Source organism: Podarcis raffonei, chromosome 10 (genome assembly GCF_027172205.1).
Source record: "Podarcis raffonei isolate rPodRaf1 chromosome 10, rPodRaf1.pri, whole genome shotgun sequence".
NCBI lineage: Eukaryota > Metazoa > Chordata > Lepidosauria > Squamata > Lacertidae > Podarcis > Podarcis raffonei.
Genome location: NC_070611.1, coordinates 16,982,736 through 16,999,017, shown reverse-complemented (window position 1 = coordinate 16,999,017; position 16,282 = coordinate 16,982,736). Strand labels below are relative to the sequence as shown.

The window sequence follows — 16,282 nt, the reverse complement described above, 5'->3', positions numbered from 1 at the left end:
TGTTAAATATTTGCAGCCATGACAGTAATAGCAATAATAGCCATGATAATAATAACCATAGAGGTCATGTAGCATATACAGTAGAACCTTGGTTGTCAAACGCTTCGGAAACTGAACAATTCAGAACCCAAACGCCTACAACCTTCTGTTTTCGAACGTTATTTGGAAGTCAAACGGCTTCCGAGGCACGTTTCTCCATTTTTTAAAAAAGGAATTTGCCGACCGGCAAAATTGCGCCTTGGTTGTCGAACGTTTTGGAAGTCAAACGGCCATGACGTTCGACAACTGAGGTTCCACTGTATAGTATAGTCTTATATTGTGATATAATAATAATACAGTGCTACCTCAGGTTAAGGACTTAATTTGTTCTGGAGGTCTGTTCTTAACCTGAAACTGTTCTTAACCTGAAGCACCACTTTGGCTAATGGGGCCTCCCGCCATGACCACGTGATTTCTGTTCTCATCCTGAAGCAAAGTTCTTAACCCGAGGTAATATTTCTGGGTTAGCGGAGTCTGTAACCTGAAGTGTATGTAACCTGAAGCGTATGTAACCCGAGGTACCACTGTAGTAATAAAATAAGAGAAGGAATGATATGCCGTCGGTGCAGGTTAGGGGGCTGTTCAGTTTTAAATTCTTGCCTAGTTTTAAATATTAAGTAAATAGGCCACATGCATTTGTTTAGGCCGGTGGTTTTCAACCAGTGTGCTGTGGCACCCTGGGGTGCCTTGAATTATAGTCAGGGGTGCCAAGAACAACGCTGGCCTCCATCCCTCTTTCTTTCCTTCCCTCCCCTGATGCCCTCTCGTGTCTCTGCCTCTCAAAGGCTTGCATTGCTGTTTGTTGCAACAGCCCTGGCTATAAGCTCCCCAGGTGAATGGTGCCTCTGGGGCTGGCCAGGGAGTGCTGGTTACCAGGAGCCAAGGCGGCCTCGGAATATGCAAGAGAGCGGGCGAGGGAGCCCAGCCAGCCAGACTGCCAGCCAGCCAGACAAGTCCCAGGCCCCTGTGGGGCAGTGTGAGGAGGCACCTCTCCTTGGGGCAGGAGGTGAGCAGCTCAGAGACCAGGGGCGGCAGCAGCCCAGAGGACTCCCAAGGAGAGGGGAGAGGAGGCTGAGGGGATACTCCACAAGGGTGTTCAAAAAAGGGTGAGAGGGTGACAGCTCTGCGGGCAAGGGGTGACATATCTGGGCTCCTCAGCCCCACAGGGGTGCCGCAGAAAGAATGCAGTTGGTCAAGGGAGTCATGGACTCAAAAAAAGGTTGCAAACCTTTGGTTTAGACTGGTAGTGCTCAACTCAAGTCCTTTATTTCTGGTTGGGTATGGGTTTTTTTCTACCACGGATTTCTGAAATTAGACTGCTTTGGAAGAATTAACTCATGTGTAATGCTCTCATCTGTCTCTCTCCATATGTAAAGAGTGTGTGTCCGCGCACAGTTTTGTGTGAGTGAGTGCTACCTGAAGAAAGTCGTATTTTGGAAACTTAGGACATATTTTTGAACTACAGTGGTGCCTCGCAAGACGAAAAGAATCCGCTCTGCGAGTCTCTTCGTCTTGCAGTTTTTTCATCTTGCGAAGCAAGCCCATTAGCGGTTTAGCGGGCTTAGCGGATTAGCTGATAAGCGGCTTAGCGGCTTAGCGGATCAGCTGATAAGAGGCTTAGCGGCTTAGCGGATCAGCTGATAAGAGGCTTAGCGGCTTAGCGTATCAGCTGTTAAGCGTCTTAGCGGATCAGCTGATAAGCGTCTTAGCGATCAGCTGTTAAGCGGCTTAGCGGCCTAGTGGATCAGCTGTTAAGCGGCTTAGCGGCTTGGGAAAAGGGGGGGGGAGGAAAAAAACCCCGCAGGAACTCGCAAGACATTTTCGTCTTGCGAAGCAAGCCCATAGGAAATTCGTTTTGCGAAGCACCTCCAAAACGGAAAACCCTTTCGTCTAGCAGGTTTTCCGTCTTGCGAGGCATTCGTCTTGCGGGGCACCACTGTATACTGCTTCTATGCCGGTCTCTTAAATCTTTCTGTTGATACTCACAACTAGAACATCTTTTATTGTTTACCAACACTCCTCCCCTATTTTATCCTGCATAAACTTGATATTACAGTGGTACCTCTGGTTACGTACTTAATTCGTTCCAGAGGTCTGTTCTTAACCTGAAACTGTTCTTAACCTGAAGCACCACTTTAGCTAATGGGGTCTCCCACTGCTGCCGTGCCGCCACCACACAATTTCTGTTCTCATCCTGAGGTAAAGTTCTTAACCCGAGGTACTATTTTTGGGTTAGCGGAGTCTGTAACCTGAAGCGTACGTAACCTGAAGCGTATGTAACCCAAGGTACCACTGTAATTCTCTTGATAAAGGCAGGCGGAACAGGGTTCCAAAATGGGATGGCGGAAGCGGAAAATGCCCCTTTCCAGGTTATCGCCATACAATAACCCGTGGAATGCTGTGCCGCTAATAAAATCTCCTCTGTGACCTGATTGTGTTAGACTCCTTGGGGGAGAACCTCTGCTTTTTCACAGAGCCAACCTCCAGAAGACTGGAATAAAAGTCTTCCATCTTGTATTCTGCAACAAAAGGAAGAACAAACAAGAGAAAATTGCCTGCCTGGCCTGAGTCCCCAGGGGCAGCGAAATGGGAGACTTAAGAACAGTACAAAAGGAAAGATGTGCCGAAGTTATGATTATAATTCAAACTAGACAGTGAGTGTCCACTTTTTGTCTGTTTTAAATACATCCAGTGGCCATGGGCGTAGCCGGGGGGGCAGGGAGGGGCAGCTCCCCCCCCAAAAAAATCAATTAAAAAATACATAGCTAACGGAGGTTCTGCTCCTCCCTTAACAAAAGGCCTACATCCCCTAACAAAAATCCTGCACAACTAATGGGACTTTTGACTTCTTCCTTTGAATTTCCATTTGCCTTCCCAAGCCCCCACCTCAGGCTATTGCAAACCACTTTGGAGACTCTTTTCAGTTTCAAAAGTGATCTGTCACACTGCATTGGTGGGGGGGGGACTGTTTAGAAATACAAGTCCTATGCCCCCTTGTTTTTGAATTATGGTGCTAGAGGAGACTCTTTAGAGTCCCATGGACTGCAAGAAGATCAAACCTATCCATTCTTAAGAAAATCAGTCCTGAGTGCTCACTGGAAGCACAGATCCTGAAGCTGAGACTCCAAGACTTTGGCCACCTCATGAGAAGAGAAGACTCCCTGGAGAAGACCCTGATGTTGGGAAAGATGGAGGGCACAAGGAGAAGGGGGCGACAGAGGACGAGATGGTTGGACAGTGTTCTCGAAGCTACCAGCATGAGTTTGACCAAACTGCGGGAGGCAGTGGAAGACAGAAGTGCCTGGCGTGCTCTGGTCCATGGGGTCACGAAGAGTCGGACACAACTAAACGACTAAACAACAACAACAACAACATGCCCCCTTGTGAACATAGTGAAAAGTGAAAAAGAACTGGGAAAGGAGCAAAGTGTTTGCAAGCCCCTTTCAGGAAATCTGCACGTTCCTACGGTCTTGCTGAATCATAATCTGTCTGAGAACCAGACAGTCCCATCGTACTGAATTTGTGTGCTTTGTGAAGTCCGTGGCGAATTACAAACGCCTGGAGTTGCTTCACAAGTGCCAAGGCCAAGGAACAACTTATTTGGATGAAAGTAAACAAGAAAGGCATGCAGGCTCTTTGTGGTCCATTGAGAAAGTCAACAGGGTCATCTTGTCTGCCTCCCAGCGCTTTCTTTGTCTGCCCGTTTGAGGCCGGCTTCTGATGATTGCGATAAGGAAGGGCACGCACACATCAAGAGCTGACAATCCTGTCTGGCCTCCGGCTGATATGAGAGCGAACTCAATCAGTATGAAAGTCAAACTCCCCAGTGAACACAGACTGTATTCTGGCAGGCCCAGCCACTTCTCCCTTCAACCCTAATTGACATCTCTCCAAATCATCTGGCTGACTACAGAAGGTGCCTTAGAGAGGATAACACTCCAGCTGTGAATATACAGGTTTTCACTTTTAATTGCTGCTATTGTTCTGCACAAACTACGCACTGTTTGCATTATTTTTCAAAGCATATCAAAGATATGACAAACACAAGCATTTGATAAAGGGACTCTCGTTTTCTGTAAGGGAGGTAAAAAGTTGTGGGTTTTTTTTTTATTTTATTTCAAAACCAAAAAGAAACAAAGTACAAGCATCAAATTCAAAATCCATATTCGTTTTCTAACATAAGCCTATTACATAGATTACCTGAATTAAAATATACATGATTACTCTAGGCTTCCCTTTGCTGTATGTAATTACATCGCAGTTAGGAAATTTATATTATAAATAATATTATAGATTCCCACATGTCCCCCACTCCCCTTCACCCATGTGTGATCTCAATATTTTATTTCTTCCATCTTGTTGTGTTGTTGTAATTTAATAATTATTCAGTTGTTTCTATTGTTATTTTCTTGCTTACCCCTGCACGTTTTTCGCATTATCTATTAATATTTCAATTCCGGAACAATATTTTTTCATGTATTCCTTCACTCCATCCCACTCTTTGATATTCTCTGATTTGAGTGGCCTCAAATAATTGCTGTCAATTTTGCCATTTCTACAAATTCACAGTTTGTTTTGCCATTCTAATAATGATAGATTTTCTCCCCCTTCCAGTTCTTTGTGATCAATATTCTGGCCACTGCAGTTGCATAGAGGAATACATGTTTTTTATCTCTGGGGATGTCATTAGATATTAGGCCTAACAAAAAAGGAGGTAAAAAGTTATCATCCTCCTGTAGTCAATTTATCAGAAATAGCAGCCTTGTTTCCCTCCATTCTCTCATGGCAGAATCTGTATGCTGCCCCATAACTTATAGCTTATATATGCTGTACATATACATATATGAACAGAGCAAGTATTCAGTGATATCTCAGTGATATCCAGCTAAGTTGTACTCAGAGTAGACCACTGAAGTCAATGGACTCATGTCTATTGATTTCAATGAGTCTGCCTCACATTGGATATTACTCCAATGTCGGAAGTATCCCTAAATATCACCTAGCCCATGCAAGAAGTCTACTACTACAGCATCAATGATGGCCATCTAACCACCAATCCATCTTAAACAATGTCCAATAAAGGAGAGAGCACCACTTTCCAAGGCAACCTGCTACGTGGTTGAACAGCTCACACCATTTGTTTATGATAGCAAAAATATCACGGAATCCAATTCTATACAAATATCAAACTTTAGAAATGTTTGCTATCCGATAAAATCACATCTCTTAATTCCTGTCCAGTATTTTTCGCAATCTGGTTACGAGAGTGAATCCCCTTTATTGAACAGACACCAATTTTATTTAGATTTATATTCCTAAAGGAGTCCAGGGCAGCCCATTTTAGTGCCTGTTTTTTCACGTACATACTGGTTGTTGATCTGTACTCAATACTTGTGCTCACCTGCTCACCTGACAGGTAGCAGGATCCTATCTTGTTTACTCGGAAAACAGTTCCTACGTATTTTTTAGCGTGCTCCAAATACTCAAAGATTTATTTATGACAGATAATGAAATGTGCGAGGATGCAATGATGGTAATATTAATTAAGATGATCACGCTTAGGGGCACCATCCAACCTTAAAAAAGCACTCCAGGTTTCCTTGATTTCAGTTGCTAGGCAAGAAAAAAGCTTGCTAATGATCTGGTCAAGAATGAGAAGCACTGAAGAAACTGCTTGTTGTTTCGCTAGAAGTATTGGAAAACATTTTCTCTACTGATCTCTTAACTGAATTTAGCATAACGAATTGTTGAATTGACAATTTAAATTGCTATGTTATTTTGTTCATTTGTATTATAATTTTCTATAGTGAACTTGATTGATTGGCCTGGAATATATTGTTATATTCACATCTGCTTGGATTTCAGGAATTGCAGGGAAAGGGGTTATATAGTATATCTGATTTGAATTCCCTTACTTTTCTCCATAGGGTTTTTACAGGTAGACACAAGTTGAAGGAGCTACCTTCCTGCACCTGTTTTAAGAATTGCCTAAATGGTTTTTTCGTTGTCCAATAAATAAACGCAGCTGTCTAACATTCTCTTTAAAATGTAAGGCATTCTAAGGTTCCATTGCTGAAGCAAATTCCTGAATTTCTTTGAAGAAAATCCCAGTCCCTTGGTTACAATGAGATGGTAATTTGTGGCTCCTGGTTAATCTCTGCCAGTCTCTTAAACAGCAGTCAAAGGAAGGGGGGGGATGTGGATAAGGAAAGACTAGGCCCCAAGATCTAATCAAGTTATCAGCATCTAGCAGGCAACTGGCTCTCATATTTATGAGCAATAAAAATAGAGCCATGGACTAATGGAGCAAGCTGGACTTCCTTCTGAGATACAATCATTCAAGTATTTCTAAAGGACACAATTGAATCCTACCTGTAGGCTAATGACAGCTTTGCGGGAAAGCTTTAAGTCGTGGGGCAGAGGGCACGCAATTCCCCCACAACCCCATCACTCTGATCAAAAACTTTGGAGTAGGAAACACCTGTAGAATCGACACTTGCCAATTAAGAGAAACCATTACATTTGATTTAATTTGCGTCATTTGCATGGGTAAAAGGACCGAGCTTTCCACACATAGAAATACTTACCTTAAAATAAATAAATAATTGTTAAGTTGCACCTTAAAGGTAAAGGTAAAGGGACTCCTGACCATTAGGTCCAGTCGTGACCGACTCTGGGGTTGCGGCTCTCATCTCGCTTTACTGGCCGAGGGAGCCGGTGTACAGCTTCCGGGTCTTGTGGCCAGCATGACTAAGCCACTTCTGGCGAACTAGAGCAGCGCACAGAAACGCTGTTTACCTTCCCGCTGGAGCGGTACCTATTTATCTACTTGCACTTTGAAGTGCTTTCGAACTGCTTGGTTGGCAGGAGCAGGGACCGAGCAATGGGAGCTCACCCCGTCATGGGGATTCGAACCACCGACCTTCTGATCGGCAAGTCCTAGGCTCTGTGGTTTAACCCACAGCGCCACCTGTGTCCCTTAGAGTTGCACCTTAGAGACCAACTAAGTTTGTTCTGGGTATAAGTTTTCGTGTGCATGCACACTTCTTCAAATACACTGAAACAGAAATCACCAGGCCCTTATATATAGTGGGAGGGTGGGGTGCGGTTTGTCTCAGAAGGGTAGTAGGAGATGGGTGATTGACTCAATGGGTATGGTAAACCTACTGGACAATTTTATTTATTTATTTCGACTGCGTCAGACCAACACGGCTACCTACCTGAATCTAAATGCTTACCTTGTAAAGGCTTTCTGGGAAATGGTGTATAATGAGTTAAAGAAAATGTTTAAAAATACTTTTGTGAAAAAAACCAGAAGCCTTTTTAATGGGTATTGTGGGTGAAGAGATACCAAGGGAAGATAAAAGACTGTTTATGTAAGCAACAACTGTGGCAAGAATTCTCTTAGCCCAAAAATGGAAACAAGAAGAAGTACCAACGAAAGAAGAATGGCAGATGAAGATGATGGACTTTGCAGAACTGGCGAAGCTGACAGGAAAAATCCAAAACCAGCACGATCAAGTATTCCAAAAGGATTGGAGTAAATTTATACGATATCTGAAAGATTATTATAAGCGATTAACATCACTAGCAGGGTTGTCTGGAGACTTGTAAAGGGAATTTTTCTATCTTTCTATCTTTATTTAAATTCTGAGCCATTTTGTAATGAGCGTACCTTGATGAAGAATGTGAAGTTTTAGTCTTTGCCCAGAGCACACGTCGCCTTGTCTCATGGCCTTATCACAAGCTGTTGTGAAGATTGCTGATCAATGCTTTGCAGGGGAAGGCGCTCCTAAATCCAATTTCAGCTCTTTTCGCAGCACCAAACTTTTGTCCTCTGGATCACGAAACTGATGAGATCACTGCTGCGGATCACTTTCTACACCAAATACTGCAGTAGAAATTATTAAATGTTTCACAGACACACAAAAAAGTCCATCATTTGAGTTACATTATTTATATGATGGAAAGAAACAATCGATGAAAGTTGTTGGGTTTTTTTAAAACCTAACTCTGAGTTATATGTGTATTCTTTAGGCTTTCTCATTTATTGCCCATCAAAAGCACACCTTTGTAATAAAAGAAAGAAATTGCTGTGAATTGCAACTGAAATAGCAGGCACCCCAGGCCAGATCAGATATCTACTTTGTATAGCATCGCCAACTCCTAATCCAAGTAAGGCTCCTCCATTTAATGGTTACATGACTGGAGAAGTACTGTATATGTTTTATGTTTCCTGACTAGCTGAATATACACCCGCGTTTCTATAGATTTAACCATGATTCAAATGCCACATTTTTTGAGTGTGGCATCATCAAAACCTTGTAACTCCCTGGGGAGTAAAAGTCTTGTAATTTTAACTTGCCCTTTTAAAATTCTAATTTACAGAACTGTTGTCTGTACAGAAGGACTTGATAACTGCCTGTTTTTCCGCCTGGTGCAAAGTGGGCTTTGATGTGATGCTTACAGTCCTGAATTCAGGTTAAATATCCGAACTCACATATGAGAAATGAGGAAAATGAAGCTGTCTCCTTTCATCCACTCCAACTTCTGCAGAGTTGACACATTTCAATTATCAATAAAATCTTACAATTCTAGGCGGCTTCTGGGGCCCACTTTCTTTAGAAATTAGGCAGCCCTTTTGACAGACAAGCTAATCTGATTTCTAGCACTTTACCTCTCCGAGAAAAGTCTTCCTACACACTTCTGAGGCGAGCAAGCGCCAGGAGGCAATTGAAAAAGGCAAAACATTTTCTCTTGGGGATCCATCTCGTCTGTCTTTTCGGCTACACCAGCCATGTCTGAAGCCAAGCCGACAAACCCAGGCCACAAGGAGACAGGCTGTCTGCTCCTCACACCCTTTTTCCAGGAGTCTGCCTTAACTCAGCTTCACACTTCATTTGCAGAATTCCCTCGCAGAATCCCCTCCTCACACCTTCACAAGTCTCACCTGCAAAAAAGCCCCAAAAATGTTCATTAAACACCCACCCAGGCACCTTGTGTTCACCAGATGGACATAATCCGGTGGCTCTCAAATTTTTTCAGAATAAAAATTTGCTGGCGCCACACCCATTTTTTATTGTTAAGAAATGCATTGGAAAACAAAAAGGAACAACTCCTAGCAGTGCTTAATTTATAACATAGGACACAACTGCTTTATAATATGATCATGGGAAATCCAGAAACTAAAAAACAAAACAAAACTATGCAGCTATATAAGAACATGAATTATTCCCAAAATCAGTGCCAGATTTACGTATAAGCCAAACAAGCTATAGCTTAGGGCCCAACTCTCTTGGTGAGCCCCCAGAAAATTAAAGGAAAGCAACTGGATGTACATTTCCAAAATATAAGATAAAAAAACAAATAAAATAAAACCTAAATACAGCAACAGTGTTTTGTGTTGTGTAGGCTCCTATGATGTAAGTAATGGGCCCCGCCTGCTAGCCTGCTCCCTAAAATATCACTTTGCTTTGCTTTGCTCATTTCTGTATATAGGGTGCCTACATTCTGCATGGGCTGGTTGCATGGTAACATGTGCAAATGGCTTTAGATACCTATTAGGTCCATAAATCATATAACATCTACTCAACACAAAAAACAGTGAAAATTTGTTGTTGACAAAGGACAGCTGGACATATAAAGGGCCCCATTAGCTTCACTAGCTTAAAGGTAAAGGACCCCTGACAGTTAAGTCCAGTCACGAACGACTCTGGGGTTGTGGCGCTCATCTCACTTTACTGGCTGAGGGAGCCGGCGTTTGTCCACAGACAATTTTTCTGGGTCATGTGGCCAGCATGACTAAGCCGCTTCTGGTGAAACCAGAGCAGCGCACGGAAACACCGTTTACCTTCTCGCCAGAGCGGTACCTATTTATCTACTTGCACTTTGACGTGCCCTGCCCAAAATATATTGATAAACGAGCCTCTTACATTTGTACCTTAAGCATGTATATAAACTCAATGAGAGGTGTGAGCTTGCTTTTGCTGTGCGATCTCATTTGTATTAGGTCTAATAAAAAGGAAGGCACGCTTGGCAAACCCTCACTGTGATCAACTCCCACCCGGAAACCTATGTCCCCACTGTGGAAGGACGTGTGGATCCAGAATTGGCCTCCACAGTCACTTACGGACTCATTGTTGAGATCGTTTTCATGGAAGACAATCTTACAAGCTACAAGTGATCGCCAGAGAAGAAGAAGAAGATTAGGTCTAATTTGAGACAAACTCTCTTCAACACAAAGAAGCCTTTCTCTCTTGTTTTCCCCCTGCAGCTGACCGCATTTTATTTAAAAATGAAGACACGTAAGAGCATCTATATGAACTGTTTTGTTAAAAATGGACCAAGTTGCAAACTAGGAAGGTCTGAGAAGCAGCTTGCCATCCACAGCTAGCAAAAACCAGAGACCCCGAAGTGCAGAAGGCAGAACCCCATTTTTTCTTCCCACCCCTCTTCGAATATCACCCTCCTTAGCAGCAGTCCAATCAAACGCCTGTTGTTTTTGGGTGGCCGTCGTACTCCATCAGTTCATTTAAAAACCAAACTGTCCAATAAAAAACAATGCAGGTTTATTCCACCATTTTTTTAAAAAAGGAAGGATTTCCTCTTTAGAATACATAAGACATTCAGGTCAGTCATTGGCAACATCTCACTGTAAAAGAATCAAGAATTATAAAGGCGCTTTGGCCAAGAGGTCTTCAGGTTTGAGCAGCTTCTCTTTTCTGTTCTTGACGCACTGAAATGTTTAAATGTTTCTTTGCCATTCACACCCTTTGGGAACCACTAATCCCATCAAAACACTTAAATGGGCTATAATCAAACACCTTTTTTTCCCCTTGGGGGTTTCCATCAGATAAAAGGAGCAGAGCCCTGGGGGTTGGTGGGTGGGGGTCGTGCAGATATAAAGCGCCCCACACCCTGACCTTTGCTCAGATCTGCAGAGACCTTTGACTCTACGAGGCATCCTCACGTTACGGAGGCGCCAGCGATGCTCCCCGCGGCGGTCCTGCTGGCCTTGGCCCTGCGCCGGGCGGCGGGGCTGGACCTGGGCTTATCCACCAAGTGCGTCTCCATCCCCACGGACATGGCCATGTGCCACGACATCGGCTACTCGGAGATGAGGCTGCCCAACCTGCTGGGTCACGTCGGTTTGCCCGAGGTCGTGGGGAAAGCCGCCGCGTGGCAGCGCCTCGTCAGCACCGGCTGCCACCCGCACGCGGGGATCTTCCTCTGCTCGCTCTTCGCACCCGTGTGCTTGGACACGTGAGTACCCGCGGCCGGACCCGCGTGGGCCGTTCACACGTTCAACTCGAGAGATGCGAGTCCGGTGGGGAGAGGGGCGCAGACAGCACGGCTGGTGGCTGCCCTCGACTTGGGGAGGAAATGGGGAAGGAAGGCCTCTTCTTCTTCCTCGAAGCCGTCTCTCCGGCGGGCGGCCCCCCTCGCTGCCCTTTCAGACGTGCGCGGCGTGCCTGCGTGTTTTGCTCCTAAGAGCTGCCCTGCTTCCCCGACAGTTTCATCCAGCCTTGCAGAAGCATGTGCGTTGCGGTCCGCGACAGCTGCGCCCCCGTCTTGCAATGCCAAGGACGCGCCTGGCCCAGCAGTTTGGACTGCGATCGGTTCCCCGCAGATGAGGACACGTGTCTTGCATCCCTCGGCAAAGAAGTTAAGCGTGGTCTCGGAGGTACAGCTTTATATGGGGGTTTGGGTTGCATGTACTTGCGAGGGGTCTAGGCTTGTCCTCATTGTTGCCCTTGCAGAACTCAGAAGGGGGTCAAAAGTAGAATTGGTTGTCTCTTGCTGTGGCTCTGCTTACTGATAGCCTCCCTGCCTTCTGTGCTGCCAGTTTTAATGGGCACCAGATGCCATTGTTTCACACACTGGTACCTTCATAGCCTACCTTTTGAGGTTCCCAGACCCACAGCAGTCTGGCAGCACCACCTGTCCTAGAGAGAGTGGGTCTAGTCTCATCCTCTCTGTTCTTGCTTGCTAGCTTTCTGTTGCATTTTAAAATTTCATTTTACAATTTTTAAAAAATGTGCTCTCCCACTTTCCGGGTCACCTTCAAAGGTAGCCCCACGTAGAGCGCATTGCAGTAGTCCAAGTGGGAGTTAACCAGAGCATGGACCACTCTGGCGAGACAGTCTGCGGGCAGGCAGGATCTCAGCCTGCGCACCAGATGGAGCTGGTAGACAGCCGCCCTGGACACAGAATTGACCTGCACCTCCATGGACAGCTGTGCGTCCAAAATGACTCCCAGGCTGCGCACCTGGTCCTTCAAGGGCACAGTTACCCCATTCAGGACCAGGGAGTCCCCCACACCCACCCGCCCCCTGTCCCCCAAAACAGTACTTCTGTCTTGTCAGGATTCAACCTCACTTACCTGGGAGAAAGCTCCACTGGATTTAATGGAACTTACTTATGTGTAGAATATACATGGTTAGAACTGTAATGTTGGAAATCACTGGGTTAAAGCTGGCCAAAAGTCCAGAGGTAGCATTATTATTCATTTACGGTGGGGTGGAAGGTTCACAGGCTGGGAAGGACTTGCTCACAAATTTATTGACAGCTGCACGAATTACGATAGCCAGGAAGTGGAAGGGGCAAGCAGAATATAAAATAGGAGAATAGCATAAAGAGGTGTGGGATATAGCTACAAATGATAAATTAACATGTGCCGTTAAGGTAAGACGGGGAATACACAGCAGAAATTATTTTGAGGAGATATGGTGGGTGTTTGTAGAATTTGTATAGTGGTAGCTCGGGTTACATACACTTCAGGTTACATACGCTTCAGGTTATAGACTCCGCTAACCCAGAAATAGTGCTTCAGGTTAAGAACTTTGCTTCAGGATGAGAACAGAAATCGCGTGGCAGCAGCAGGAGGCCCCATTAGCTAAAGTGGTGCTTTAAGAACAGTTTCAGGTTACGGTAAGTATGGACCTCCGGAACGAATTAAGTACTTAACCCGAGGTACCACTGTACTGTTAAAACGAAAAGGGATCAAACCATCGCAGGAGGTGTTGAAATTTTGGGAGGTTGGATAGTTACAATGGAATGGTCTTGGTGGTGGGGTGCACATTTTTTATTCTTATTTATTTATGATTGTTACTTTTTCGAAATAATAAAAATAAATAAAATAAAAGCCTTTTAATCTAAAAAAAAAAAAAGAATTCTGATATTGGATATAATTCCTAAGATATAACAATTGGCATATACGGCATCCTGCTGAAGCGTTCTATCTGACTGGAATAGCTTTGTCGGCAGAACATGAGCTTCTTAATCTCAGGGCAATGGGTTCGATCCCATTAGACCAAAAATTCCTGCACTGCAAGGGGTCAGACTAGATTGACCCTCATGGTCCCTTCCAACTCTACAATTCTATGATTCTAAGGGCTTATCCTATAATATACAGAGCCCCGAGCTCAGCTTTATCTTCCAAGTTGTCAAAAAAATGTCTCAGAATTCTCCGGGAGATCTCCAGACATGACAGGTTTATTTTCTGTGGGAATCAAGTGCATGCCCCCGTGACAAATTGGATTTTTCTTCTCTTAACCGCCAGCCTTTCCCAAGCCTATCTGCCAGACTTGCCCGGCCATTGATGAGCTCTTGACGCGCCGGAAAGTGCTGGACATTTTTTGTATCGGCAATTTTGGTAAGTTATTATTGGCACAATTAGGATGGAGGCATCCCTGCGATGGGGCTTGCTAGATTCTACGACATCTTCTCTCTTATTTGCTGTATTAATACAGGAGAAGCTACACACACACACACACACACACACACAATTTTTCTTTCTCTCTTTGCAGCCGCAAAGGTGAAACTGTCCAGGAAACGACCTGCCTTCGGCGCTCCAGAATATGACATTGACTGCCAGGTGGAATTCATTAACCAGGGGTCGCTCTTGCCTTTCGATGCTCGCAGTGTGATTAAGCAGTGGTTTCTGATCAACGAAAACTGTACTCGGCAACTGGTTCATGCCCACCGTCCCAAGGTGTATCTTATTGTGGGGACCACAGAGGAAATGAACATCGTTGTCAACCAAGTGTATCACTGGCAGAAATGGGATTACAGGTTGACCCTGGCAACGCAGAAACTGAAGCAACGCAAATGCACTTAACTCTTCATTATCCAGCTTCCAGCATTCGTGAATTCTCCGCTGATCCAAGAGCACAAGCAAAGGCCCAGCATATTCTCAGCAGGCCCATTCACTTCAATGGAGGGAGCTAATCGGGGCCAGATTTAGGTTTGATGAGGCCCTAAGCTATGGAAAGTCATGGGGCCCTTTCTATGTCCAGCTGTCCTTTGTCAACAACAAATGGTCGCTGTTTTTTGTGTTGAATATATGCTATATGGTAATTTATGGACCTAATAGGTATCTAAAGCCATTTGCACGTGTTGCCATGCAACCAGTCCATGCAGAATGTAGGCACCCTATACAGTGGTACCTCGGGTTACATACACTTCAGGTTACAGACTCTGCTAACCCAGAAATAGTACCTCGGGTTAAGAACTTTGCTTCAGGATGAGAACAGAAATCGTGCTCCGGCGGCGCGGCAGCAGCAGGAGGCCCCATTAACTAAAGTGGTGCTTCAGGTTAAGAACAGTTTCAGGTTAAGTACAGATCTCCTGAACGAATTAAGTACTTAACCCGAGGTACCACTGTATATAGAAATGAGCAAACCAGTGATATTTTAGGGAGCAGGCTAGCAGGCGGGGCCCATTACTTACATCATAGGAGCCTACACAACACAAAACGCTGTTGCTGTATGTAGGTTTTATTTTATTTGTTTTTTATCTTATATTTTGGAAATGTACATCTAGGTTTTTTTCCTTTAATTTTTTTGGGGCCCCCAAGAGAGTGAAGCCCTAAGCTATAGCTTGTTTAGCTTATACGTAAATCTGGCACTGGAGCTAATATAGAACGGAAGGCATATGAATATGTTCCTTTTTGAAATGTATGGAGAAGTTGTGTCAGGACGGCTTAGGCTGTGCACATATTTGGAGCTCCCATTCCTGGAATAATACGTGCAATGGATCAGGGCAAAGGTGTCTTGTAAAATCCAAGTGTATCATAAACCAAACATCAAGCCTTACCTCTTTCTGAAGTGCGATAGAACAGATATAAATGTCTGCTTGTGCTGTGGACTCTGAATATTTTCCATGGGATCGCATCCACGTTATATATTTAAAAGCACAACACTTCCGCCAAAGGATTCTGGGAACTGCAGTTTGCTAAGGGTGCTGGGAATTTTAGCTCTGCTGGGGTTCAGCTATGGTTCTCTGGGGGGAAGCTGTGGTGCTTAAAGTGCTACAAGTATCTGGTGTGACTTTAGTTGCAGTTGCTTGTGGCAAGACGTCAAGCCTTCAGAACATTTGGTTGTATCATATTGTATAATATTTAGAAAACTATAATAAAATTACTGATAAAATGCATCAAGCCTAAAGAGGTCTTCTTTAGATTTAGGTGTCTGGATTTCTTTGGATTTAATCACACGTGTGATTTTGCTGGCATTTACAATTTATGCATACCACCACCATTGGCTAAATGCAATTTGTGTCTACCTAAACCAGGGGTCAGCAAACTTTTTCAGCAGGGGACCAGTCCACTGTCCCTCAGACCTTGTGGGGGGCCAGACTATATTTTGAAAAAAAAAATATGAACAAATTCCTATGCCCCACAAATCACTCAGAGATGCATTTTAAATCAAAGGGCACATTCTACTCATGTAAAAACAAGCTGATTCCTGGACCGTCCGCGGGCCGGATATAGAAGGCGATTGGGCCGGATCCGGCCCCCGGGCCTTAGTTTGCCTACCCATAAGCTTTTCCCCTTTTTTAGGGGTGCGGAGAGGGAGGATCACATGGAAGAAAAGTGTTCAGGGGCTGGAAGGGATTCAGAATGTCATCTGAGTGGCATTAGCACCCCTTACATTGCTTTGTAAAGGGACGCGGGTGGCGCTGTGGGTTAAACCACAGAGCCTAGTACTTACTGTTCAGAAGGTCGGAGGTTCACATCCCCGCCACGGGGTGAGCTCCCGTTGCTTGGTCCCTGCTCCTGCCAACCTAGCAGTTCGAAAGCACGTCAAAGTGCAAGTAGATAAATAGGTACCGCTGCGGTGGGAAGGTAAACGGTGTTTCCTTGCACTGCTCTAGTTCGTCAGAAGCGGCTTAGTCATGCTGGCCACATGACCCGGAAGCTGTATGCCGGCTCCCTCGGCCAGTAAAGCAAGATGAGCGCCAC

At 44.7% G+C, this 16,282-nt stretch overlaps 1 protein-coding gene across 1 annotated transcript; it reads left to right on the top strand.

Moving 5' to 3' along the window:
- The first annotated feature begins 10,494 nt into the window (after positions 1-10,494).
- Positions 10,495-15,319, top strand: LOC128422647 (secreted frizzled-related protein 2-like). The gene is made up of 4 exons (XM_053406926.1): positions 10,495-11,301; positions 11,553-11,722; positions 13,601-13,693; positions 13,848-15,319. Exons 1-4 carry the CDS (start codon positions 11,027-11,029, stop codon positions 14,156-14,158), a joined length of 849 nt encoding a protein of 282 aa, XP_053262901.1. The 5' UTR covers positions 10,495-11,026; the 3' UTR covers positions 14,159-15,319.
- The last annotated feature ends 963 nt before the right edge of the window (positions 15,320-16,282 follow it).